General features: G+C 41.1%; 1 protein-coding gene and 1 long non-coding RNA gene across 4 annotated transcripts in view; both read left to right on the top strand.

Moving 5' to 3' along the window:
- The window catches only part of LOC147378055 (aldehyde oxidase 1), a 71,716-nt gene that overhangs the window by 895 nt on the left and 47,835 nt on the right, over nucleotides 1–22,986 (top strand). For all 3 annotated transcript variants that reach the window (XR_015144223.1, XR_015144233.1, XM_086346714.1), the window contains exons 2-13: nucleotides 6,042–6,099; nucleotides 8,280–8,376; nucleotides 10,107–10,215; nucleotides 11,839–11,965; nucleotides 14,454–14,515; nucleotides 15,663–15,752; nucleotides 16,362–16,442; nucleotides 17,000–17,144; nucleotides 17,847–17,939; nucleotides 19,015–19,166; nucleotides 19,371–19,464; nucleotides 21,130–21,239. Coding sequence is in view for 1 of the 3 variants with exons in the window: in XM_086346714.1 (XP_086202840.1) it covers nucleotides 6,042–6,099; nucleotides 8,280–8,376; nucleotides 10,107–10,215; nucleotides 11,839–11,965; nucleotides 14,454–14,515; nucleotides 15,663–15,752; nucleotides 16,362–16,442; nucleotides 17,000–17,144; nucleotides 17,847–17,939; nucleotides 19,015–19,166; nucleotides 19,371–19,464; nucleotides 21,130–21,239 (1,218 nt within the window). In the remaining 2 variants the exon portion in view is untranslated. The remainder of the gene's footprint in view (nucleotides 1–6,041; nucleotides 6,100–8,279; nucleotides 8,377–10,106; nucleotides 10,216–11,838; nucleotides 11,966–14,453; nucleotides 14,516–15,662; nucleotides 15,753–16,361; nucleotides 16,443–16,999; nucleotides 17,145–17,846; nucleotides 17,940–19,014; nucleotides 19,167–19,370; nucleotides 19,465–21,129; nucleotides 21,240–22,986) is intronic.
- On the top strand, nucleotides 3,587–5,106 carry LOC147378056 (uncharacterized). Its single transcript, XR_015144269.1, has 2 exons — nucleotides 3,587–3,679; nucleotides 4,897–5,106. It is a non-coding gene; the product is annotated as an uncharacterized LOC147378056 (long non-coding RNA).

The raw sequence follows: 22,986 nt of genomic DNA, 5'->3' as shown, positions 1-22,986 counted from the left end.
ATGGAATTCTCCAGGCCAGAATACTGGAGTGGTAGCCTTTCCCTTCTCCAGGGGATCTTCCCAACCCAGGAATTGAACCGGGGTCTCCTGCAGGTGGATTCTTTACCAACAGAGCTCTCAGGGAAGCCCAAGAAGGTGAAAAGGCTTCCTTAAAAGCAAACAATGGGGCAAGGGCTGTGTTACCCGGCCTTCAGAGCCCTAGTGATCCCTGTGTCTGAGTCAGGGAGAGCCTGACTTTCCCTGACTGGCCCTGAGACTCACCAGGAAGCTAAGGAAAGTCAAATATCACGGCCTCTCACTTGTGAGGCCTCTTCTAAAGCCCTGAGCTTAATTTCGAATTTGGATTTTGTATCATTTTTCTTAAAGAGGATTCCACCCCCCCCAAAAAAAAAGGATTTCCCCAAATCATGTAAATTCTAGGTCCTGTATAAAACTTTCCTCTGTACCTGTTGCCTGAGTTTCACACTGGATAAGATGAGTTTGTTTTTCCTGAACTTTGCTGAAGGCGGGCCATTAGGATCCCCTCACAGGACTGCTGTGAGAGTGAACCATGATAAGGATTGGGGTGGGGGGTGAGTTTGGAGTGGTCTTATGGTATCATTTTTTCTTCTTTTGCATAACCAAATGGTGCAGTAGACACAACTGTGGCCTTTTTATTTGGGCAAACAAGGATTCAATTCCAGCTCTAACTCCTAGGGAGACAATATAACCTACCCTCAGTTCCTCTGATAAAAGGAGATAGTACTACTTACTTCACAAAGAATGGTAGTGAGTTTTTAATCCACTGATTTAAGGGCCTGCTCTAGGCCAGTATGGCCTTCCCAGGTGGCTCAGTGGTAAAGACTCCGCCTGCTAATGCAGGAGATGGGGATTCAGTTCCTGGGGAGGGGGAGATCCCCTGGAGGAGGAGATGGCAACCCACTCCAGTATTCTTGCCTGGGAAATCCCATGGACAGAGGAGCCTGGCAGGCTCCAGTCCCTAGGGTCACAAAGAGTCAGACATGACTGAGCGACTGAGCATGTACATGCATGTGCGAGTGCTCAGTGTCCTCAGGGGACTCAACCGAGCTCAGAAATGACCACGTCCCTTTGGGGAGGCAGACAACAAGCATATAAATAAATGGAAATGTATCATGTCAGGCAGTGATAAATGCCAGGATGCAAAACAAAGCAGAGTGAGGGGACAGAAAATGGATGCAAGCTAGTGCTTCAGGCAGGATGGATGTTTAAGACAGGATGAGAGGCTGACATTTGGGTGGTCACCAGTATGAAGTAAGGAGCAGGCATCTGAGGGAAAGGCACTCTACAACAAGGAAATAAGTTATATTGTCTCCCTAGGAGTTAGAGCTGGAATTGAATCCTTGTTTGTCCAAAGAAAAAGGTGCAAAAATCCTCAGAGACAAGGCTTTCTTCATGTTCAGGGGACAGCAAGGAGACTAGAGGGCCTGGAGATGTGGCCAGGGGCCAGATGACTAGGGCTTTTTAGGTGATGGTAAGGGTTTTGGTTAAAGGAGGAAATAGGTGTTTGAGTCTAGCTTCTTCTCCCCCTCCTCCCTCCCCTGCTCCCAAACAAACTGTAGTGGAATTTTTAACATAACAGCTAATAATAGTTTGTACTCTATTGATTTTTAAAAACAAATGAGCTGGTTCTTATCTGTGGGCTTGTTTCATCTATGGCCAAACATCCTATGATCGTTTGGAATGTGCATATTAGAAATACTGATTTTGTTTTTGCAGTTGCCCTGTTAAATTATGTCACCCTTTCTCTTTCCTGCCCCTCCCTTCCAAATTCTGTTAGGTATGTGCTTCAATCCTGGCAAGCAAACCTGATTGCCTCATGGATAGAATTAGAACAAAGTCCCTGAATCAGAGAGTGAGGGGATGTTGATAAAAGAGGAAAAAGCCACCAGGAACAGGGGTCATGAAGTCAAACATAACCTCTGGGATTAGAGTCTTGCCCTTGAAAAGAAGCTTTGAAGCCAGTTAGGAGACTGATGTGACTGCCCTCTGCTCTGTGCTTTTTGTAGTATCCCCCCAAGTCACTGGGTTTCCCTGGGCTCAGAAGGTAAAGAATCTGCCTGCAACGCGGGAGACCCAGGTTTGTTCCCTGGGTCGGAAAGATCTCCTGGAGAAAGGAATGGCAACCCACTCCAGTATTCTTTCTTGGAGAATTCCATGGACAGAGGAGCCTGGTGGGCTATAGTCTGTGGGGTCCCAAAGAGTCAGACACTACTGAGTGACTAACACTTTCACTTTTCATTCCCAAGTCACCAAAATGTGTCATTGGGCAGGGGCTTAGGCCGAATACGTTGATCAGAGACCTAGTTGCAGAGAGATTTCTGAAATCTTCACCTGTAGCCTCCAGAGTAGATAACCCAGTTCACTCACCTGGAGTTGAAGGAGGAAGAGCCCATGAATAAATTATGCCCTAGATGCCACATCACAACGTATCTCAGGAACTGGAACAAGTTGTTCTATGAGGCAGTGAGGTGTAGAGATTGAAGATGTGGGCTTTGGAACTAGTTAGGCATGGATTTGAATCCTGTACTCTCTGCTCTGACACTCAGCAGTTTTGTGGCCTCGAGCAAATGTCCTCACTGGTCGTCCCCTCCAACCTCTTTCCCAATTCCAAGACTATGATATCCCACAATATACACCATTTCTGCCCATTTTCCTCCTCTTGGCTTTCCTTATGTTCTGTTCTTTTCCCTTTTCTCTCTCCTCCTGATCTCCTTTTTCCTTCCTCTTTCTGCCTCTGTCTTGTATCTGGCAAGGCGCCCCCTTCACAAGTCATGAGCCCTGCACAGAGGAAGGCCATTTCTCAACTTTGTGTAATGTGAACTTGACATCTCCCAAAGGGCCAGTGGAGATACACAGGGACACATGCTTACCTTGTAACATGCAAGGTTTTGCTGAGACAAGAACCTGCAATGACCCTGACTTGAGAGCTGGTATCAGCTCTCCCAACCAGAGTCAGTAAGGAAAACTCCTTTCCTCATTGCCTCCCACTCCCCAGCCACCATCAGAATCCTGACCTCCCTGTTTCACTCCAAGACCTGCCAAGACAGGGTGCATGCCAGATCCCTGCCCCACTTGCCTCCTCCAAATGTACCAATCACCAAATCAAGAAAAATAAACACATTTCAAGTCAGTAGTCCTTTAAGCCAGACTCCAATCTCTTGAGACATCTCTTGGAACAAATACCCAAACAAGCAAAATCTGCTTTGCCATTAATTCCGCATGAAAACACAAATATCTCTCAAGCCTAAAATGCTCTTCCTTGTTACACAGATCCTATCTCTCCCTTAAAATTGGGCCTCTGTGGATTCATCATCATATGTATGAATTAAGATTAGTTTCAGCTGAAAATAACTCAAACTCAAAATTAAGTAGTTCAGATAAGGTACAACTCATTTTTACTTTTACATAAAGGATATCTGGAGAGAGACATTGCATTCTGGGCTGGTTCAGAAGCTTCATAGTGCCATCTGAGATCCAAGTTTCTTCTTTTTTCCCTGTTGCCATTAATGTGTTGCCTTAGGGTCTAAAGTAGCTGCTGGCATTCTAACCATTTCATCTTTATTCCAGGCATGAGGAAGAAAGAAAGCCTGCTAGGAGAGACAACTAAAAGTTTCTGCCACCATTATTGGTTCTTCTCCATTTTATTATGTCCCAGCCTGTGAGATATCATCCCTCCCTCCTTAATGTCCTCATAGCAAATTATACATATCAAGTTATTCATTTAAATTAATTAACATGTGTTACATCCTTATCATATACCCCCAGCACCTAGTTCAGTGTTAGACATGAAGAATAGTGGATGGTGATTTCTCTCAGGATCAAGAGAGGCTGATGCATACACAAATAATTGTGATGTAGGGTAACAGGTTCTGTGAAAGATGTGTGGACACTGACCATGGGAGCACAGAGGAGGATGGTTGCTTGGAGCAGAGAGTGGAAGGCAAATATTAGATGCTTGCACAGCCCACAGGAGAGAACATCTGAGCAGGGCTTCAAATGGCATCCAAGATTCTTACAAGTAGAGAAGAGAGGAAGGACTTTCAGGGCAGTTGAAATCCTATAAGCAAAAGATAAAAGTCCCTGTGCTACTAGGACCAGCCACTTCTGGTAACGGTTCATGTGACCAGAGTTCAAGGTACATGGGTTGAGTGGCAGATGATGGAAAGTTTATCAAAGAAGTCTTATAGCTATGGGAAAGAATGTGAATTTCTTCTCCTATTCCAGAAGCTGGTAGAAATTCACCTACTCAGTGTATTTCTTAAATATGCACGTTTTCTGGTTCTCTCTCCTGGAAATCCTGATCTGATAAAGGTTTCAATTTAGCAAGCACCCTGAATGATTCAGGAATTCCCAGCACAGCAGCGTGGTGGCCAGGAGTCAATGTTGGATTTAGGCAGACACAGAAGATGAGCAGATTTGGATTTTAGAGAAGTCATTCTGGTAGTGGTATAGAGGGTGGCATCCTGGGTGCCAAGAATGCGGACAGACCTGTTAGGCAGCTGTTATCATTGTTCAGGCTGGAGGTAATAAGAGTGGATTTCAGGGAGTGACAGGAGAAGTGAAGGGTGTTTAGAGAATTGTTCTGGAAGTGTAAATGGCCAGGACTTGGTGATGCTGATTGTGGTGGATTGAAGGAAGGGAAACATAGAACATAGCACAGGCTTTTTAAGCTTGGCTGACCTAGGAGATGGTGAATCTATTAAACAAGTTCAGGAAAAGTAGGGAAGAGGCAAGTTTGGGAAATAAAATGTAGAATTCCATCTGAGGGCCAATTAAGTTGGGGATACCTGAGGGCACTTCACAGTTTTCGTGTATTGCAGTATGTGTACACACACACACACACACACAAATCATTTCATCCATATTATATTGCAGTTTCCTCTAGGGTATAGATCTAACCTTGGTAATTGGCACCTGCCTCACCTTGCCCAGTGAGCTTCTCTGGTGGCTCAGATGGTAAAGCGTCTGCCTGCAATGCATGAGACCCAGGTTCAATCCCTGGGTTGGGAAGATCTCCTGGAGAAGGAAATGGCAACCCACTCCAGTATTTTTGCCTGGAGAATCCCACGGATGGAGGAGCATGGTAGGCTACAGTCCATGGGGTCGCAAAGAGTCAGACACGACTGAGTGAGCTTCACTTCACTTCACTTCACTTTGCCCAGCCTATGGCCACTTAGAATTGAGGGTTAGGATGCATCTATAGAATAAGCATATGTACCCTCTTCACCTACTCTCCAGTAGGGAAAATTGGTATAACATGGGTGAAGGATGAGCTCTAGTTCTGAAATTGTGAAGAAAACCATGCTTCTATTTATGAATTTAAAAGAAATCCAAGTTTGCAATTAAGAAAGGGAAAACACGATCACTTTGGAAAACGTAACCAATCATGACATTTCAATCATGCCATCCATTAGACGCTGCTGTTTTAACTGCCATGCTGCTAGACTGCCTGCACAAACTTGCTCCTTAAGTGTGTCTTTGCTTGCACATATTTGTATCATTTGGCATATGCATTTTATCTTCTCTTTTGTCTCTTAGATTTGGGAGGAATGGATGGTTATGATCTCTTTCTGGAAACTGTAATTCTTTGAATATGATAAACAAACAAGTCTTTAAAAAAGAAAAAACCTGTATCGACTTCTCAGAGGTCCAGAAGACCTCCCCTACCTCTCTGTCTGCTATTTTCAGTTCTGCTGTTATCTTTTCCCTCACTTGCTTCAGACTTTGTAGAAGTTGGAGAGAAGTCACTAGTGTTTTGTTACTAGAAACAACCACTGCCTTAGAGAACAGTGATAGTTCAGGACCACGGACAGTAGCAACGTAGTGGTGGGGCTCAAGATTTAGACTATACACTTAAGAGAGATGACTTGTATATCACAGGTGTTCCACAAACATTATGTCAAGTTGAGAACATAAGAGTTAGTTAATATGAATCTTCATGAAATTAGCATGAGCCACCCATGTAAATATTCTAACTCTCCTAACTTTGTGTGTTAATCTCTTATTTTCTTTTGGTACAGGTGACAGAAAAAAATGTTGATCCTGAAACAATGCTATTGCCATATCTGAGGAAGAAGCGTATCCTTTGCTTTGAGTTGTGTATGTGTGTGTGTGTGTGTATCTGTGTATAACCCCGATATCTTCATCAAGTGATATTTTAAGTATCTTTTTAGAGCCACACTGAGTCATATCCCCTATTTTGAGAAAGTCCTACACCTGAGTTTTGTAGACACTGCACAGTTGTGCTTATCAGAGAATCAAGTTCTTTCTGATCTCTGTTTTGGCATTAAATATATTGGGTAAAATGGAGAATAGCAATAGGAATTAAAGCAACAGATGCTGACATAGCTTTATTTAGCATCCATTAGAATTAAGAGTCACAATATTGCTCTTCTAACTTCAAGGACTAATCATCATGCCCATTAGAAAAAGAGAGCACAGAAATCCCCCAAAATGGAAGTGAAAGAACGATGGAGAAATTAAACCTGAAAATGTTACCTTGAAAAAACTTCCTAAGTAAATAATCTAAGGAATGGATTCTTATTCTGCTGTTCATGAACTCCAGTGGGCTTCCAGCAGTCTGTGGACCCCACTACATTGTATGCAAACTTGTGAGACAATGGGAATTTGTACATTTTTCCCCAGAGAAAGTGAAATTCCCCAAACAGCACAAAACTCAAACAAAAACATAATAACAATTTTCTGGAAGTCATTCAAGGTTTTTGGGCATAAAAGTAATGAATACTAATTTCCTGGTTATCCATGGGACCAGTGTAATGTTTAAGATTTGTTTCATTTGTGAGTGACAGAAAATCCCAAAAGCAGTAAATAAGGTAGAAGTTTATTTCTTTCTCACTGTGTTATTTCAGGGTCTCTGGGAAGCAGACACCAAAAAATTAGATTATATATGCAAGAGTTTTATTAGGAAAAATGCCTGAGTGAAATAGAGGGGCAGTCAGAGAAGATTTAGACATGGAACAAAGAGAGAGAAGGCTGAGTGGAGGAGTCTCAGACTGCATATAATCCAAGGCAGATTCATCAAAGCCACTGAGGGTGGTTGACAAGGACTCCCACACATCTCCATAGCTCAGAGCCACTAGTGGGAAGCAGCCCATGGGAGTCATGACCTTGATGAAAAGTGGGGTGATGGATATCAGAGTGCAGCAGCTGGGTCTCTTGGTCAGTTTTCCTCTATGTTGGAGGAAGTCTCTATGTTGAGGCACATTCTCATGGCTATGATACTTACATAAAGGAATCCTGAAGGTAGGTCAATCCAGGCTAACAAAACAATGTCACAGCATTATCAGGGGCTAAGGTCTTTCTGTCTTGCTACTTCACCCTCCTCAGCATGAAGCTTTCTCCTCATGGTCATAGACGACTAACTGAGGTCCAGCCGTCATATCTGAATTCCAGCACAAAGGAAGAAGTCAGGGATGAGGGAGGGGCAACCCTCTCCCTTTGAGGGTATTTCCTTCCTGGCAGTTATACAGAGCATTATGCCTCTATCTCTGTGGTCAGCATTGTTAATGACCCCACCAAGCATCAGAAGAGGATGGGAAAATGTACCTTTTTTATTCCAGGCAACCACATGTGTAGCCCAAAATTTAGCATTTCTATTACCAAGAAAGAATAAGAGAAAAGATATGGGGAAACAACTAGCAGTTTCTGCCACTGAGAAACAGAGAAATATAGCAAATGTGGATGACATGACACAAATATTCTAAGAATTAATTACACTCTGACATTTTACTCTGTATGTCGTCAAAGACACACATAAGGAAAGAACAGATATGCGAGGTACTCATACCTACAAATCCTCAGGGCCACTGATATGTCTAGACTCTTCCTTCTTTTAAGTTTGGCCCTCTTTTTGGCAACCTGAGGTCCAGTTGATTTAAAGAGGAGGAAACTAGACGTAACACACAGGTGGGGGACTTTCCTGCCAGTCCAGTGGCTAAGACTCCACGCTTCCACTGCAGAGGGCACAGGCTCAGTCCCTGGTGGGGGAACTGAGATCCATGTGCCCTGTAGTCAGAAAAAAAAACCAAACAAACAAAAAATCACATACACACAAATGAAAATCAAGGACTTATAAGATTATAAATAATAGCAGCTAAGATAGACATACGTCATTTGATTAATAAGTATCGAACTTAAGTGTACATTTAAGAATGTTTCATGATGTTGTCTCCTAAGGTCAGAGCTGTTTTACAAAGAAAATTATGGAAGACACATTATCTTTAACTATGCTTTTCCAGTCCGACTCACAGGAACTAAATATGGCTGTGGAGGGGGAGGCTGTGGTGCCTGCACAGTGATGATATCACGATATAACCCCATTACCAAGAAGATAAGGTACCTTGCTGCATAGTCCACATATGGTTGAATTTTTGTAGCTTTCAACTTTGTTGTTTTCCTTCCTTTGGTAAATATGCATTGAGCACCTGCTGTGACAGGAACTGTGGTAGACACTGGGAATGCAATGATGGGCATCAAACCATTCAGGTTCCAGCAAAAACGTTGCTTTCTCAGCCCTCCCTGATCACCTCCCCCATACCCATGCCCCATCTCACCTCTGCAGCTCCCTGCTCCCTTATTAATGTATTCATGGTACTTCTCATCGTGTGTGTGCTGTGGGTATGTATTGTCCAAGTACATATGTATTCTCCATCATCCCTCAGTGAGAAGATATACTCTGTTTGGCAGGGATTTTAATCTGTGTTGTCCACTAATCAATCCCACTGCCTGGTCACTCTGCCTAGCATACAGTAGGCACTCAATGTTTACATTTATTTATAAGTGAATAATATCCTTCTAAGGTCTTCCCTGTAGCTCAAACTTCGGTAAAGAATCTGCCTGCAATGCAGGAGACCTAGTTTCGATCCCTGGGTAAGGAAGATCCTCTGGAGAAGGGAATGGGAATACACTCCAGTATTCTTGCCTGGAGAATCCCTTGGACAGAGGAGCCTGGTGGGCTACAGTCCATGGGGTCGCAAAGAGTCGGACATGACTGAGTGACTAACACTGCCACTACTAATATCCTTCCAGTCTTTCTTTTTTGTATATATTTATGGAAGCATACTGCATGTACAGTTTAGAAACTTCCGTAGCTACACTTCTTATGAATATCTTTTCAAAATAATAAATATAATTTTAATGGCTGTATATGTGCTATCATATATATCACCATCACCAAAAGGTGCTGACTTAGATTATTGTTTGGTTTTCACTATTATAAAGGAGTGGATCAGTGAGCACTCATATGTCTATATATATTTATATTTATGTTTGTGATGATTTCTTGATGATAAATCCATAGAGGTGAAATTGGAGGGTAAAAGGATGAGTGCATCTTTAAATTTTTATGGCTTCCAGCAAGATTCTTCTCAGAACAGTTCTATCAATTTACATCCTTTTCAGCAGTCTATGAATTCCATTTTCCCAAACCTTTGCATTCTTAGCGCATTACAATTTTTAAAAATCTTCGTCATTTTCTTTGATAAAAATGGTTTCTCATTGCTTAATTTGAAACTCTCTTGATTGTTATTGAGGTTGAACCTTTGTTTCACATATTTGTTGGCCATCTGTAATTTTGTTTGGTAAAATGAGAACATTTTAGGAGTCCTTTTGACTTAGATATTTTCTAGCAGTACATTTGTGGGACTGAGGAGTTCTGTGTTCCACTCTCTGTTTCTTCTTCTGAGGCAAAATATCAAATTAACTTTATTGCCCAAGCAACCCCTGGCCTGGCATCTGCTTGGAAGACGGAATATGCTCCAGGTGATTGTCACATGTGACTAGAGAAATGAATGTCAGCCCCTCTGTCAACAGGAAAAAAAAAAAAACAAAAAACAGTGGAAACTATTCTGGAGTTAGAACTGGAGGCCTAATTTGAATCCCATGTGACACTCCAGCTGTGATCCTGAGCAACTCACTCTGACCCTCAGAGTCTTCTACAAAATGGCCATGAGCTAAGGCCAAAATGTCTATGCAAAACTTGGAATATCTTATAAAACCTGCCATATTGGAGGTGCTGCTTTCCCACTAGATACAATGTAGTTTGTGCTTCTCTTTTTCATGTGAAGACATTATCCAGCCAACGCCTGTCTGACGCCCATCTGTTCTCTGTATGGGGCTGCCGTCATCACAGTAGAAGGCATAGGAAGCACCAAGACCAGGATTCATCCTGTTCAGGTGAGAGAGGGCCTCTTCTTCATAGGGTTTCTGTGCTTTGAAAATCATTAATCACACGATGAGTTTCTAAAATTAACACAGTAGAGCAGTGGGCCCTGCTGCCTGGGCATAGTCCACAGATGACACAAAGCGGGGGCAGAAGTGAAACTTGGGACATGTGACTGACTTGTTAGAAAAATACTTTTTAAGACTAGAGAACTCTTTCCTAAGGAAAAAAAAAAAAAAAAAACTTGACATCACTGGGTTGTTTTCTATATTCTAATTAAATGAGACCTATCCATTTTATATCTTCCAAACTTATGTAGAAAAGAGAGCCATCTATGCATTGGGGGATAAAATCTTGTTATTTTTTTTCTATAAAGGGAAGTGTAACATGATTTTAAAATTGAATGAAAATCTCAGCTACCAAAAAGATTTGTTGAATTTAGTTTATTTGGAAGCTATGTAATGGTAGCTGTCAATGAATTGTAAGGCTTTTCTCCTCAGGAGGCTCCTTGTTAGAACTTTGCCTGAAGTGAAAGGACACCTCAGATGCCTGACTCTTTCAATTATTTATATGCTGCCCAGAAAGATGCTGTTGCTACTTGTCTTTGTCTATATGAGTACCACTTAAGAGGAGAGGAGAGGGGAAAGATAGTCACAGAGCAGAAAATGGACAAGCTTCATATTCTTCAGGCAATCTTGGCTTCAGTTTACTTGGCTTCGGTTTATTTTCCATGAAACCTTGTTACCTAGAGGGAGCAGATTCTGCCTGAATATGCTTGTGAGACTTGGCTGTTCGGAGGCATGAAAACACTCTGTCATTTAGTACCTGCTGCCCGGTTCCTGGCAGCAAGGTAGCCAAACAACGGCTTCCAAAATGGGCTTGAACCATTGAAGTTAGACTCGAAAGAGAACAGGCTGGGGTGGGAGGGAGGGAGATTTGGAAGAAAAATCAAGGCAATCTTTCCTTCTTGATTGTTGTTTGGATTAATGATGGCACTTTGTAAACAAATTCCTGCATGCTAAATAATTAGGGCTATATGCTCAGTCACTCGGTCGTGTCTGACTCTTTGCAACCCCATGGACTGTAGCCCGCCAGCCTTTTCTCTCCATGGGATTATCCCGGCAAGAATACTGGAGTGGGTTGCCATTCCCTTCTCCAGTTAGGGCTTTACTGGGCAGATAAAGGCACTCAGGAAATACTTGAGGTTTTTTCAACTTGAAGATGATTGAGTTCATTTATCTGAAGGACTTCCTTTATCTCAGAAATTCCCCTTCTGGACTACAGGTTGAAATACTCAGGAATCTTTTAAAAATATGTGTCGTTGACCCACCCCCAGAGATTCTGTCAGATAGTTTGAGGTGCTGCTTGGACCTTGGAGATTTTAAAGCTTTCCCCTGCAATTCTGAAGGCTGAGAACGTTTAAATGAAGCTTAAAAAGCTGGTGAGAATCGGTCATCATGGCTACCCCAGTCCAAGAAAGGGAGAGATACTAAGGCTGAGAAGGATTTTCTGGGGCCTCTTCTCCAACTTTAATGTGCCTGTGAACCACCCAGGGATCTTGTTTGAATGCAGGTTCTGATTCAGTAGGTCCGGGGTCGGGCCCAGGGTTCTGCGTTTGAATGTTTCTGTGCCCGCAGGAGAGGATTGCCAAGTGTCACGGCACGCAGTGCGGCTTCTGCACCCCCGGGATGGTGATGTCCCTGTACACGCTGCTGAGGAACCATCCGGAGCCCACCCTGACTCAGCTAAATGATGCTCTTGGTGGTAGGTTGTATGTGTGTGTGCTTTAATTTCTGGTTTCTAAATGATGATGCTGATAATAGCTATTAAACACTAACCAAGTGCCACACACTGCATTAAATGCTGTATAAACAGAACTTCATTTACTCTTTATGATAACTTTATAAGGTAGGCACTATTATTATCTCCCATTTCATAGATGGAGAAACTGAGGTTTAGAGAGTAATTTACTAAAAATTATACCACCAATAAGTGGAGGAGTTTGTTTGTTCAAATCAGGTTTCAGACAAGACCCACATACTGCACTTGGCTGACACATTTCTCAAGTCTCTTAATCTATAAGGGTCTCCTCCTTGTTTATGGTTTGCTTATTTTATTTTTTATTTTTTTTATTTATTTTTTTTTCAGTTGAAATTTTCTTTTAATTAAAGACCCAAGGGACAAGAAGCTCCTTTGTGTTACAGTATATAACATATGGCTCTTATACAGAGTAAAACAGACACCAGGGAGTCGAGTGTTTATACCAGCGCTAGACTCTTCCTGTAGCAGGCAAAAAGTGAGGCAGGATTCCCTTTACTGGCATGGAGATTGTAATATATCTTTACATGCAATAAGTTCTTTGGTAGACTTAATCATTTGGTGGAATTACAGAATTTGCAAAGGAAAGTAGCAGTAAAATATTTCATGTAAAATTATAATAATTACAACACCAGTTTATTCATTTACCCTCCAAGGAATTCAGTTATCTCCAGTTCTCTCCTACTGGGGTGGGTGCTCTCAGGACGGTATTATCAGAGGGCTCCTAATGAATGCAACATGAAATCAAAGAAACTGACATCTTCTGGTGATACTTATTTCAAAGAACTGCCTTTATGTGGAGCTAGTTTATCAAATTCAGGAACTCAGTGTGTATGTGTGAAGCTGGTGCTGGGTCTTGGAGGAGTCTTCATTATCAAGATTCTGAACAATTCAGGGAAGCCTGGCGTGCTACAGTCCATGGGATCGCGAAGAGTCAGACACGACTGAACAACTGAACTGACTGAACAATTCTAAAGAATAAGAGCCTTCCAAATGCTATTTCAGGTGATATCCTCCATGGCTCTTTGTCTCCTGTCTCCCAGGGACTTTATTTCTTTGCTGTATTACATGGGCCTAAAGTTCATGTGCTCAATTCCTCTGCTGAAGTGTTCCAGGAAGACAGGACTAAACAGAAGTAAAAAGGGGAGATGGTGCATAAGACACAAACTGGACTTATTTGGCCTTTGGTCTTTGGCCTTATTAGGTCTTATGCATTTGATCTCATGGCCATTTATGATGTGAACAAGTGACAAGAAGTTCTCAAGTTTTAGGGTGCTTGAGACTTACACGGGAATGAAGATTCCTGGGATCCAGCCCCAGAGAGGTTGCTTCAGTGGCTTTGTTTTTTGAATGGATGCCAGATTTAGGGGTTGGAGGAGAACATGGGAAATGGACCACTGTAGAGAAATGCTGGCCTAAGGTTTTATTGCAAATAAATTGTGTACCCATTGCTTCTAAAGCTTAAAAATTGCCTTTGCTTCTATACAATACCTTTGACCTTTCTAGCAACTGAAGCTTAGTTCTCTCTCTCTTTTTTAGTATCAAAATTTAGGTTTTTTATGTTGTCTTTTACTGATATTGAAAACCAAAATTTTTAATTGAAGTACAGTCGATTTACAATATTGTGTTAGTTTCGGGTGTACAGCATAGTAATTGAGTATTTTTGCAGACTATATTCTCTCATAGGTTATTATAAGAAAATGGATAAAATTCCTTATGTTATACTGTAAGTCTTTATTGCTTCTGTATTTTATATATTATTGTTTGTCTTTGTTAATCCCATACTTGTAATTTATCCCTCCCACTTCCCTCTCCCTATTGTAATCACAAGTTTGTTTTCTATGTCCGTGAGTCTGTTTCTGCTTTGTAGATACATTCCTTTGTATTATTTTCAATTATTCCACATATAAGTTATATTGTATAGTGTTTGTCTTTGATTTATTTCACTAAGCATATTATTCTCTGGGTCCGTCCACATTGCTACAAATGGCAGTATTTCATTCTTTTTATGACTCAGTAATATTCCAACACACACACGCACACACCACATCTTCTTTTTAACACCACATCTTCTTAATCTAATTATCTGTTGATGACCATTTGGGATGTGAAAATTAACTCCCAAATATTGCTGTAGACCAAGAGTTTTTGGCTTGAAATCATTGTGTTCTTTGAACAGCTATCACAACCAGAGTATATAATAACTGCAGAGAGAAAATACAAATATTTGAATTGTTAGACCCTGCCACAAGACTATCAGCCAAATATCCCAAGTTGTTGACAAAAATAAAAAATTTGACTTTGTGAATTTGGTGGACCAAAATGTCAAACAGCACTTCTTTCTTGGGTGGGGTCCTTATTTCCATCAATCTCTTGGCCAACTGTGCCTGTCTCTAGATTCCTTGATTAACAATACTGGGTTTTTCCCCTTCAGGTAACCTGTGTCGTTGCACTGGATACAGGCCCATAATCAATGCATGCAAGACTTTCTGTAAAGTGAGTAGAAAGGAACACATTATTAAGTATATTTTTTCCCTGGTTAAATAAAATGGTAGGGGGTAGCAGATGTGATTGGAGAAGGAAATGGCAACCCACTCCAGGGTTCTTGCCTGGAGAATCCCAGGGACGGGGGAGCCTGGTGGGCTGCCGTCTATGGGGTCGCACAGAGTCGGACACGACAGAAGTGACTTAGTAGCAGCAGCAGCAGCAGATGCGATTAGAAGAATAGCCCATTGTTACTAATGCAGGAAGACTTCTTATCTCAAGGTCTGTAATTGCTGTTTGTTACTTGATCTTGGGCAGGGCGCCTGCCCTGGTTCATTGAACTTGCCCTGGTAACCACATGATAAGCACCTGAGCACTTTGACATTGGCCATTGTTCATTGGTCACTGTTCATTGTTCTGAGGGGTCTTTCCTGACCTGTTTGTCTGGGTCAGGTACCCTATCCTGGTGCTCCTGTAGCCCTCTGAGCACACCCTACAGCAGCCTTGTCATATGTTGGTGTAATTGCCCATTTACTCTTTCGTCTTTTCACCAGGAGGTGGTCTGCTTGGTGCTTCACCAGTGTGTCAGTTGAGTAGGCACTTCAACGCTTGTTGAATGAACAGATGAATAAACAGCATTGAAATGAGGCACATAAGATTAGCTTTTGGAATTTAAATGATGAAATAGTGCATCATAAGAACAGCATGATAATAATAATAATACTTGTTATTATTAATAAAATATTTTACCAACAAATAAATTATTAATACCAAGGTATTGATAAATTGCTAATAATAAATTATTTGTTGTTAATAAAATATTAAATCAACCATTGTTGTTATGTGCCAGATTTTGTTATAAGATCTTTACAGCATGGTGGCTATAGTAATAATACTGTGTTGTGTACCTGAAAGTTGTGAAGAAAATAGACACATACACACACACACAAATTTTAGCTATGTGGGGTGATGGATGTGTTAATTAACATGGTTGTGATTCTCATTGAACAAAGTATACTTATAATGTAACGTCAAATAGTCACATTGTACACTTTAAATATATATAATTTTATTTGTTAATTATAGCTCAAGAAAGCTGAAAAAATATTTAGTAGAATCAACAATAAATTCTTGGTTATTTGTTTTTCTCACCCACTAGACTTCTGGCTGCTGTCAAAGTAAAGAAAATGGGGTTTGCTGTTTGGATCAAGGAATAAATGGATTACCAGAATTTGAGGAAGGAAATGAGGTCAGTGAAACGTACATTTTTAAGATTTTCCCAGGACATCAGTAGAGACCAGCTTACTTTTAGGAAGAAAAATGGCTGTGCAAGCTTTTGAGGCGTGTCAGCACGTCCTCTCCCCCATTCACACTCCATCATCCATCTTAACAACTTCATCCCTCACTCCAGACGTTACTCTCAGTCACTTACCACTGTCTGTAGGAGGGAAAACACATTGATCTCTTAGTGTCTCTCAGTCAAAAAAAAATGTGCTTCAAGTCTTTTCTCTAGTGGGGATGTTAGGGAAAATGGAGGGTCAGGGAGTGCTAAGAGAGGTGGCAGGGCGTTCAGGGGAATGTTCTGGTTCTCGGTTGTGTCTGGCCTGCTGCCTCCTCTGCTTCCCCCAGACCCCAAGGAGCAGGTGCAGGGCTGGGGGCCCACCGGCAGCTGCACTCAGTCCCTAGCAGCCTGGTCTGTGTGAGAGCCCTTGGCTTAGAGCCCGGCTACCATGGCTGGTCAGCGGGCTTTTCTGTCTGTCTGTTCTGTGTCTATCTTCATCTGACCTCATTCCACAAAGGATTTAAAGCACGGAGAACTGCCTAATGACAATAACTTCTGGTACTTTCTCTTTTTAAGACAAGTCTGAAACTCTTCTCAGAAGAGGAGTTTCTGCCATTGGATCCAACTCAAGAGCTGATATTTCCTCCCGAGCTAATGGTAAGTAAGGCAAAGTTGAACTCATGCCAGAGGAATTCACGGTGAAATGTGAAGAAGGATATTTGCTATGGATCCTCTTGAAAGTTGATTGGCAAGTAGGTAATATCCATCTGCCATTCTCAGTCCAGTCTAAAGAGTGTGGGACCGAGGGAGGAACACTTGATTGTAATAATCAGCCCATAGTATCTATTACAAATGCCCTGAAATGACATCACAGCATCTGGAGGTTTAGACATGTTTTCTTCTTCCAGTTTTGGGGAGTTTTGTTCTTCCATCAAGTGTTTTGGTGAAATTAAATATGCAAAGTATTTTTAAACTTTGAAATAGATTCTTTTAAGATATAAAAGAACCAACAGGAGATATAGTCTCCAGAAGGAGTAAAATATTGTCACATTTTTGTCCCATACTCTGATTTCTAGTAAACACTACTTTTAGGTCACTGTTATTTTATTTTTTAAAGAGATCTCTCTTTCCTTTCCTTGTTCCTATAAAGACAGCAGAAGCAGGTGGAAATGTTATCATGAGATGATCTTGAATCTTTATTGCTTTTTCAATAGACAATGGCTGAGAAAAAAACACAGAAGACCAGGATTTTTGGTAGTGATAGAATGACCTGGATTTCCCCAGTGACCCTGAAGGAACTTCTAGAAGCCAAAGTCAAGTATCCCCAGGCCCCTGTTGTCATGGGGAACACCTCTGTGGGTACGTAGAAACCAGGGACTTCCTAGAATAAAACTGAGGAAAAGGGCTTCAGGGAGCAAAACCTCATATATGCATGTTCTTGGGAAAAACAGTCTGAAATAACATTTTAAATCATCTGTGCTTGACTTCCCTTGAGGATTGCTCAAGAGACTTTCACAGCTTCCATTACGTAAGTGAGTTCCTGTCACTCTAACCGGAGCAGTACACAGAGTTGAACCCCAGAGTCCTGCTCTGTAATAAGTCAGCACAGCTGTCCTGTCTTTCCATGTGGAGTCTAATCTGGGGCTGGGGTTTGCAATTACTGTTTCCTCTCTTAGTGGTGTCTCAATGGATATAGTAGGTTTTCTTAAATTGCAGTGGCAGGATCTTTCTGTTGTGTCCATTGTAAACTCAGTTTGACTACCTGCTTCTTGGAGGAGTCTCCCAGAATTCTTCCCAAGGAGAATTCTGAATATGCCCCAAGAGGACTTAGATGTGTCAGCCAAGTTTTAATGCTGAAAAGTCCAGATGGCTCCACAAGTTTAGTGAAATTCTGTCTGTCCTTTTTCTGTGTGTGTGATTTAGCAATGAACAGAGCTATAATAGAAAGATATGTCATTTTTATATGTTCTAAGGACATCAGTTTTAATCACAATTTCAAAAATTAAAAGGCAGTTAGGCCCCCCTTCATCCTAGTTTGCTATTTTTTTTTCTAATCCTCAGGCCCTGACATGAAATTTAAAGGCATCTTTCACCCAGTTATAATTTCTCCTGATAGAATTGAAGAACTGAGTGTTGTAAACTATACAGATAACGGTGAGTCCTCAGGGTCCCTACTTTCTTAGTTAAAATGCATTAATCAGTTTATTTGCTTTGCTCAGTAGACATGCAGAAGAAATCATTCATAATTATAATATACAGAGAGATTCCCTTGTAAGGTGATCACATCCTGGAGGAGGCTCAGGGAAGAATCCTCCGTGATTAGAGGAGATACTGTCTGAATAGTTAGATTTTCACTGAAGAACTTTTATGTCTGCCGTTCAGGGAACTGTAACAATTATTCAGTGAAGGGTACCATGCCAAGTGCTGGATAAACAATAAAGATGAGAGTCTTTGCTCTCCAGAAGCACAGTAGATAACCAAAGCAAGTTTATGTATTATGCAGCTTCCAAACTGGCTTTTCCATTTCAATAAAGGAAACTGATGTAATGACAATGATGAGAGGCAATGAAATGTGAGTTTGAAGTCTGGCTCTGGAGTCCAGTTCCTGACTGTCATATATTAACTGAAAGACCTTAGTCAAGATACCTAACTGAACCTCAGTTTGTATGGGGCTATTACTATTTCAAAGCTTTGTTAGAATTCAAGAAGATTCTGTAAAGTATTCAGCATAGTGCTTGACACAGTGAGTGTTCAAAAAATTTAGCCTCCATCACCTCCACCACTATCACCCCCTCTGTCACCAACACCATCACCTCCTTCATCACCACCATTACAACCACTGTTAACTCCTCCTTTGTGTGTGTTCAGTGGATCAGTGGTATCCCACTGTTTGCGACCTGTCAGACTGTAGCCCACCAGGCTCCTCTATCCATGGGATTTTCTGGGCAAGAATACTGGAGTAGGTTGCCATTTCCTCCTGCAAGGGATCTTCCCAACCCAGGGATCAAACTAGCATCTTCTGCCTTGGCAGATGGATTCTTTACCACTGCACCACTTGGGAAGCCCACCTCCATTACCAAGCACTATTCCTGCCATCACCACCATGACCACCAGTAGCAGGGCAACATGTATCCAGCATAAAGATCCCATATCTGCAGTCTAAAATCTAATGGGCATTTCCAGGTCAGCAGTGATCACATTGCGTTCTCTGCAAATGATTTCATTTCAGGGCTGACCTTAGGTGCCGCTGTCAGCCTTGCTGAGGTGAAAGACATCCTGGCTAATGTGACCCGGAAACTCCCTGAGGAGAAGACACAGATGTACCATGCTCTCCTGAAACATTTGGAAACTCTGGCTGGGCCCCAGATCAGGAATATGGCTGTATGTATTTGATGACAGTAATAGCTAGCGTGTGCCCCTTGAATGACCATTCCTATCAAATCGTGACATTTTCATTCTTTGAGAACAGACAAAAAGAATAGTTTTCCAAAGCTTTGATTCTTGTAATAAGCTTGATTCTTATTTTACCACTTGTGTCTTCATAATTTCACAACTGGAGTGAAAATAACCCATTATTTTAAAAAGTCTTTAGGGGGCCACATAGTGAGCAGGCATCCAGATTCAGATCTGAACCCTCTCCTGGCTGTGGGCAACTGTACCCTCAACCTGCTGTCAAAAGGTAAGTGACCCCTCCTTCCTGGGGCTTATTAAATCCTGTTCCTCCTCTCCTTTTGCCTCTCCAGGGTTATAGGAAGTCCAGTTTTGACAATTAGCATTCTTTCTAGTATTAATAATTCCACCTCCCTTTTCAGATGCTTGGAAAGTTAGTCAGTCTGGTCCTAATTGTGCATGCACCTAGCGTCTTCATCTCCTTCCTTTTGAAGACTTCTGGTAGATATTCTCCTATGCTGGCTGCCTGACCAGTGTTGGTTATTGTCCTGCTGTAATCTGAAGAGTGAAGAGAACTCTAGGCTCATACCTGAGCTGTCATTCATGGAAGCCTGCAAGTCTTTTTCATTGAACAGTGGTTGAGCTTCATCCTATACTTTTTTGAGTTTTGTTTTTGAAAACCAAGTCTAAGATTTTTTCATTTATTTCTTTTATTTCAATTTATTCAAAAATTATTAGAAAGATTCAATTGGTCCTCTATAAATCTGTATTTTTTTATTTAAAAATACGTACTAACTTTCTCTTACCTGCATTGTTAAATGCCAACTCTTCATAGCATCTAAACCACAAAATTGTCTTAATGAAGAAGATGTACGTTCTGTCCTAGGTTCATCAGTCCATATTTCTCAATTCCACATAAATGCATTAATATATGAAACTTGTTTTTCTCTTCTGACTTACTTTTTACCTCACTACAGTTGACTCAAGTTTGTTCCTTTTTATGGCTGAGTAATATTCCGTTATATAGATGTACCACAACTTCTTTATCCATTCATCTGTCAGTGGACGTATATACACTATCATGTGTAAAATAGTTAGTGGGAAGTTGCTAAATAACACAGGGAGACCAGCCTGGTGCTCTGTGAGGACCTAGAGGGATAGGATTGGGGGAGGGGAGGGAGGCTCAGGAGGAAAGGGATATGTATATAATCATGACTGATTCATGTTGTTGTACGGCAGAAACCAAAACAAAATTTTCCACCAATTAAAAAATAAAGTTCTAAAAAAGATGTATATTCAGTTATCAACTTAAGTAACATCCTTTAAAAAAATCATTCATGGAGAATTAGGTTTTGTGATCTAAATATAAACATCAAAAGATTCTTAGTTTTTATCCCAAAGTCCTATTTCATTATACCTTTAAATAGTTCCTCCCTCCAATATATTGATTAAAGAACAGAAATTCTTTAGGTGCTGAGAAAAGATAGAAACAATTAAGACTACATCTCACTAGTGTAAAAATTCATTAAAGGCAATTTATTCACTATTGTACTGAGTAGAGTTCTTGATTATACACAATAAATGTTTGTTGAATGACTTGATTAGAATATCAAAAGATATTAATATCTTCTTTCTTCTCACAAATCTCAAAATGAATCGTATGGTTCAGGAAGTGATTCCTAAGGTCCATCTCTGCCTGACCTCTGGGCTACTCACCTAGATATTTTTATTTATAATCAAGAAAAAAGGCAAAATAAAAATAAAAAAGATGGGCCCTAGATGGGATGAAGCACTGCAGGACACTATTACATGGTGAAAGATTTTTTTAAACATAGGAAGAGCACTTCTTTTCCTGATCAGTTTCCTGTACTTGGTAGAATTATTTCCCAAATTTTGGGAATTTGATTCTTTAATAAAGAACAGATGCCAAGGAAAGTGTTCTTTCTTTCCACAGAAGGAAGACGACAGATTCCTTTAAATGAGCAGTTTCTCAGAAAGTGCCCAAGTGCCGATCTTAAGCCTGAAGAAATCTTGATCTCAGTGAACATCCCCTATTCAAAGAAGGTGAGACTGTCCTTTCAATTTCTTCATTTTACCTGCGAGCCTACAGCTTGTTAATTCCAACCTATAAGAGAGTTTAAAAAAAGGTGTTGAGTGGAGTAGTGGAGAATATGAGGATCTGCGAATATTTTTCACTTGTATTAAGTACTCTCCATCATTCTTAGAATCATGAGACCTTTGACTCTGCTTTTCTCTCCATCCTTCTCTCTCTCTCCCTCCCTACCTCCCCTTGTTGAAACCAAGCTCTAAAGTTACCTTCCTACAGATTTTTAAAAATTCTTTGTACTGTGAGGCTTTGTCACAAGTAAAACTGGAAACTATACCTCTACTTATACCTTGAGGTTTTGAAGAAGCTATAAATTTACAATAGAACTTAGTGGTAGGAAGAAGGGCTTTGGAGTCAGACTCAAGAATGAATCCTAGTTCAGACCTACTGAATCAATCTGAGCCTAGGATTCTCACCTGTAAATGGGAATGATCGAGCCTGCCTTGGAAAGTGTATGATTTTGCTAGCTAGGGCTGCAAAGAACCACAGCCTCAGTGGCTTAACTACCCTCTCACTTCTGGAGGCCAGAAGTCTGATATCAAGGTGTTGGCAGTGTTGATTTTCTCTGAAGCTTCTCTCCTTGGCTAGTAGATAACTATCTTCTCTCTGTGTCTCCACATGGTTTTCCCTCTGTGTCTATGTCCAAATTTCCTCTTCTTATGAGGACACCACTGTGTTAGATTATTGCCCACCTCAATTATCTCATTTTTAACTTAATTGCCTCTTTAAAGACCCTAACTCCTAATACAGTCACATCCTGAGGTACTACTGGGAACTAAGACTTCAAGATGTCACTTTTGAGGGGGCACGGTTCAGCTCAAGAGAGTGTGGCGAGGACCCGGTGAGGCAGTGCATTCCAACTGCCTAGTGTATAGTTGTCACTCAGTGCGTTTCTACCAGTGCCACTTCACTTTTGCCTTTTTTTTTAATTTTATTTTATTTAACTTTACAATAATTTATTGGTTTTGCCATATATCAAAATGAATCTGCCACAGGTGTACATGTGTTCCCCATCCTGAACCCTCCTCCCTCCTCCCTCCCCATACCATCCCTCTGGGTCGTCCCAGTGCACCAGCCCCGAGCATCCAGTATCGTGCATCGAACCTGGACTGGCAACTCGTTTCATATATGATATTATACATATTTCAATGCCATTCTCCCAAATCATCCCACCCTCTCCCTCTCCCACAGAGTCCAAAAGACTGTTCTATACATCAGTGTCTCTTTTGCTGTCTCGTATACAGGGTTATTGTTACCATCTTTCTAAATTCCATATATATGCGTTAGTATACTGTATTGGTGTTTTTCTTTCTGGTTACTTCACTCTGTATAATAGGCTCCAGTTTCATCCACCTCATTAGAACTGATTCAAATGTATTCTTTTTAATGGCTGAGTAATACTCCATTGTGTATATGAACCACAGCTTTCTTATCCATTCATGTGCTGATGGACATCTAGGTTGCTTCCATGTCCTGGCTATTATAAACCGTGCTGCAATGAACATTGGGGTACACGTGTCTCTTTCCCTTCTGGTTTCCTCAGTGTGTATGCCCAGCAGTGGGACTGCTGGATCATAAGGCAGTTCTATTTCCAGTTTTTTAAGGAATCTCCACACTGTTCTCCATAGTGGCTGTACTAGTTTGCATTCCCACCAACAGTGTAAGAGGGTTCCCTTTTCTCCACACCCTCTCCAGCATTTATTG

The sequence above is a fragment of the Bos grunniens genome, chromosome 2 (genome assembly GCF_055505025.1).
Source record: "Bos grunniens cultivar Pamir isolate PY7600 chromosome 2, Bosgru_T2T1.0, whole genome shotgun sequence".
Taxonomy (NCBI): Eukaryota; Metazoa; Chordata; class Mammalia; order Artiodactyla; family Bovidae; genus Bos; species Bos grunniens.
Note: the sequence above shows the minus strand (reverse complement) of the source record. Positions and strands in the feature narration are given on the sequence as shown.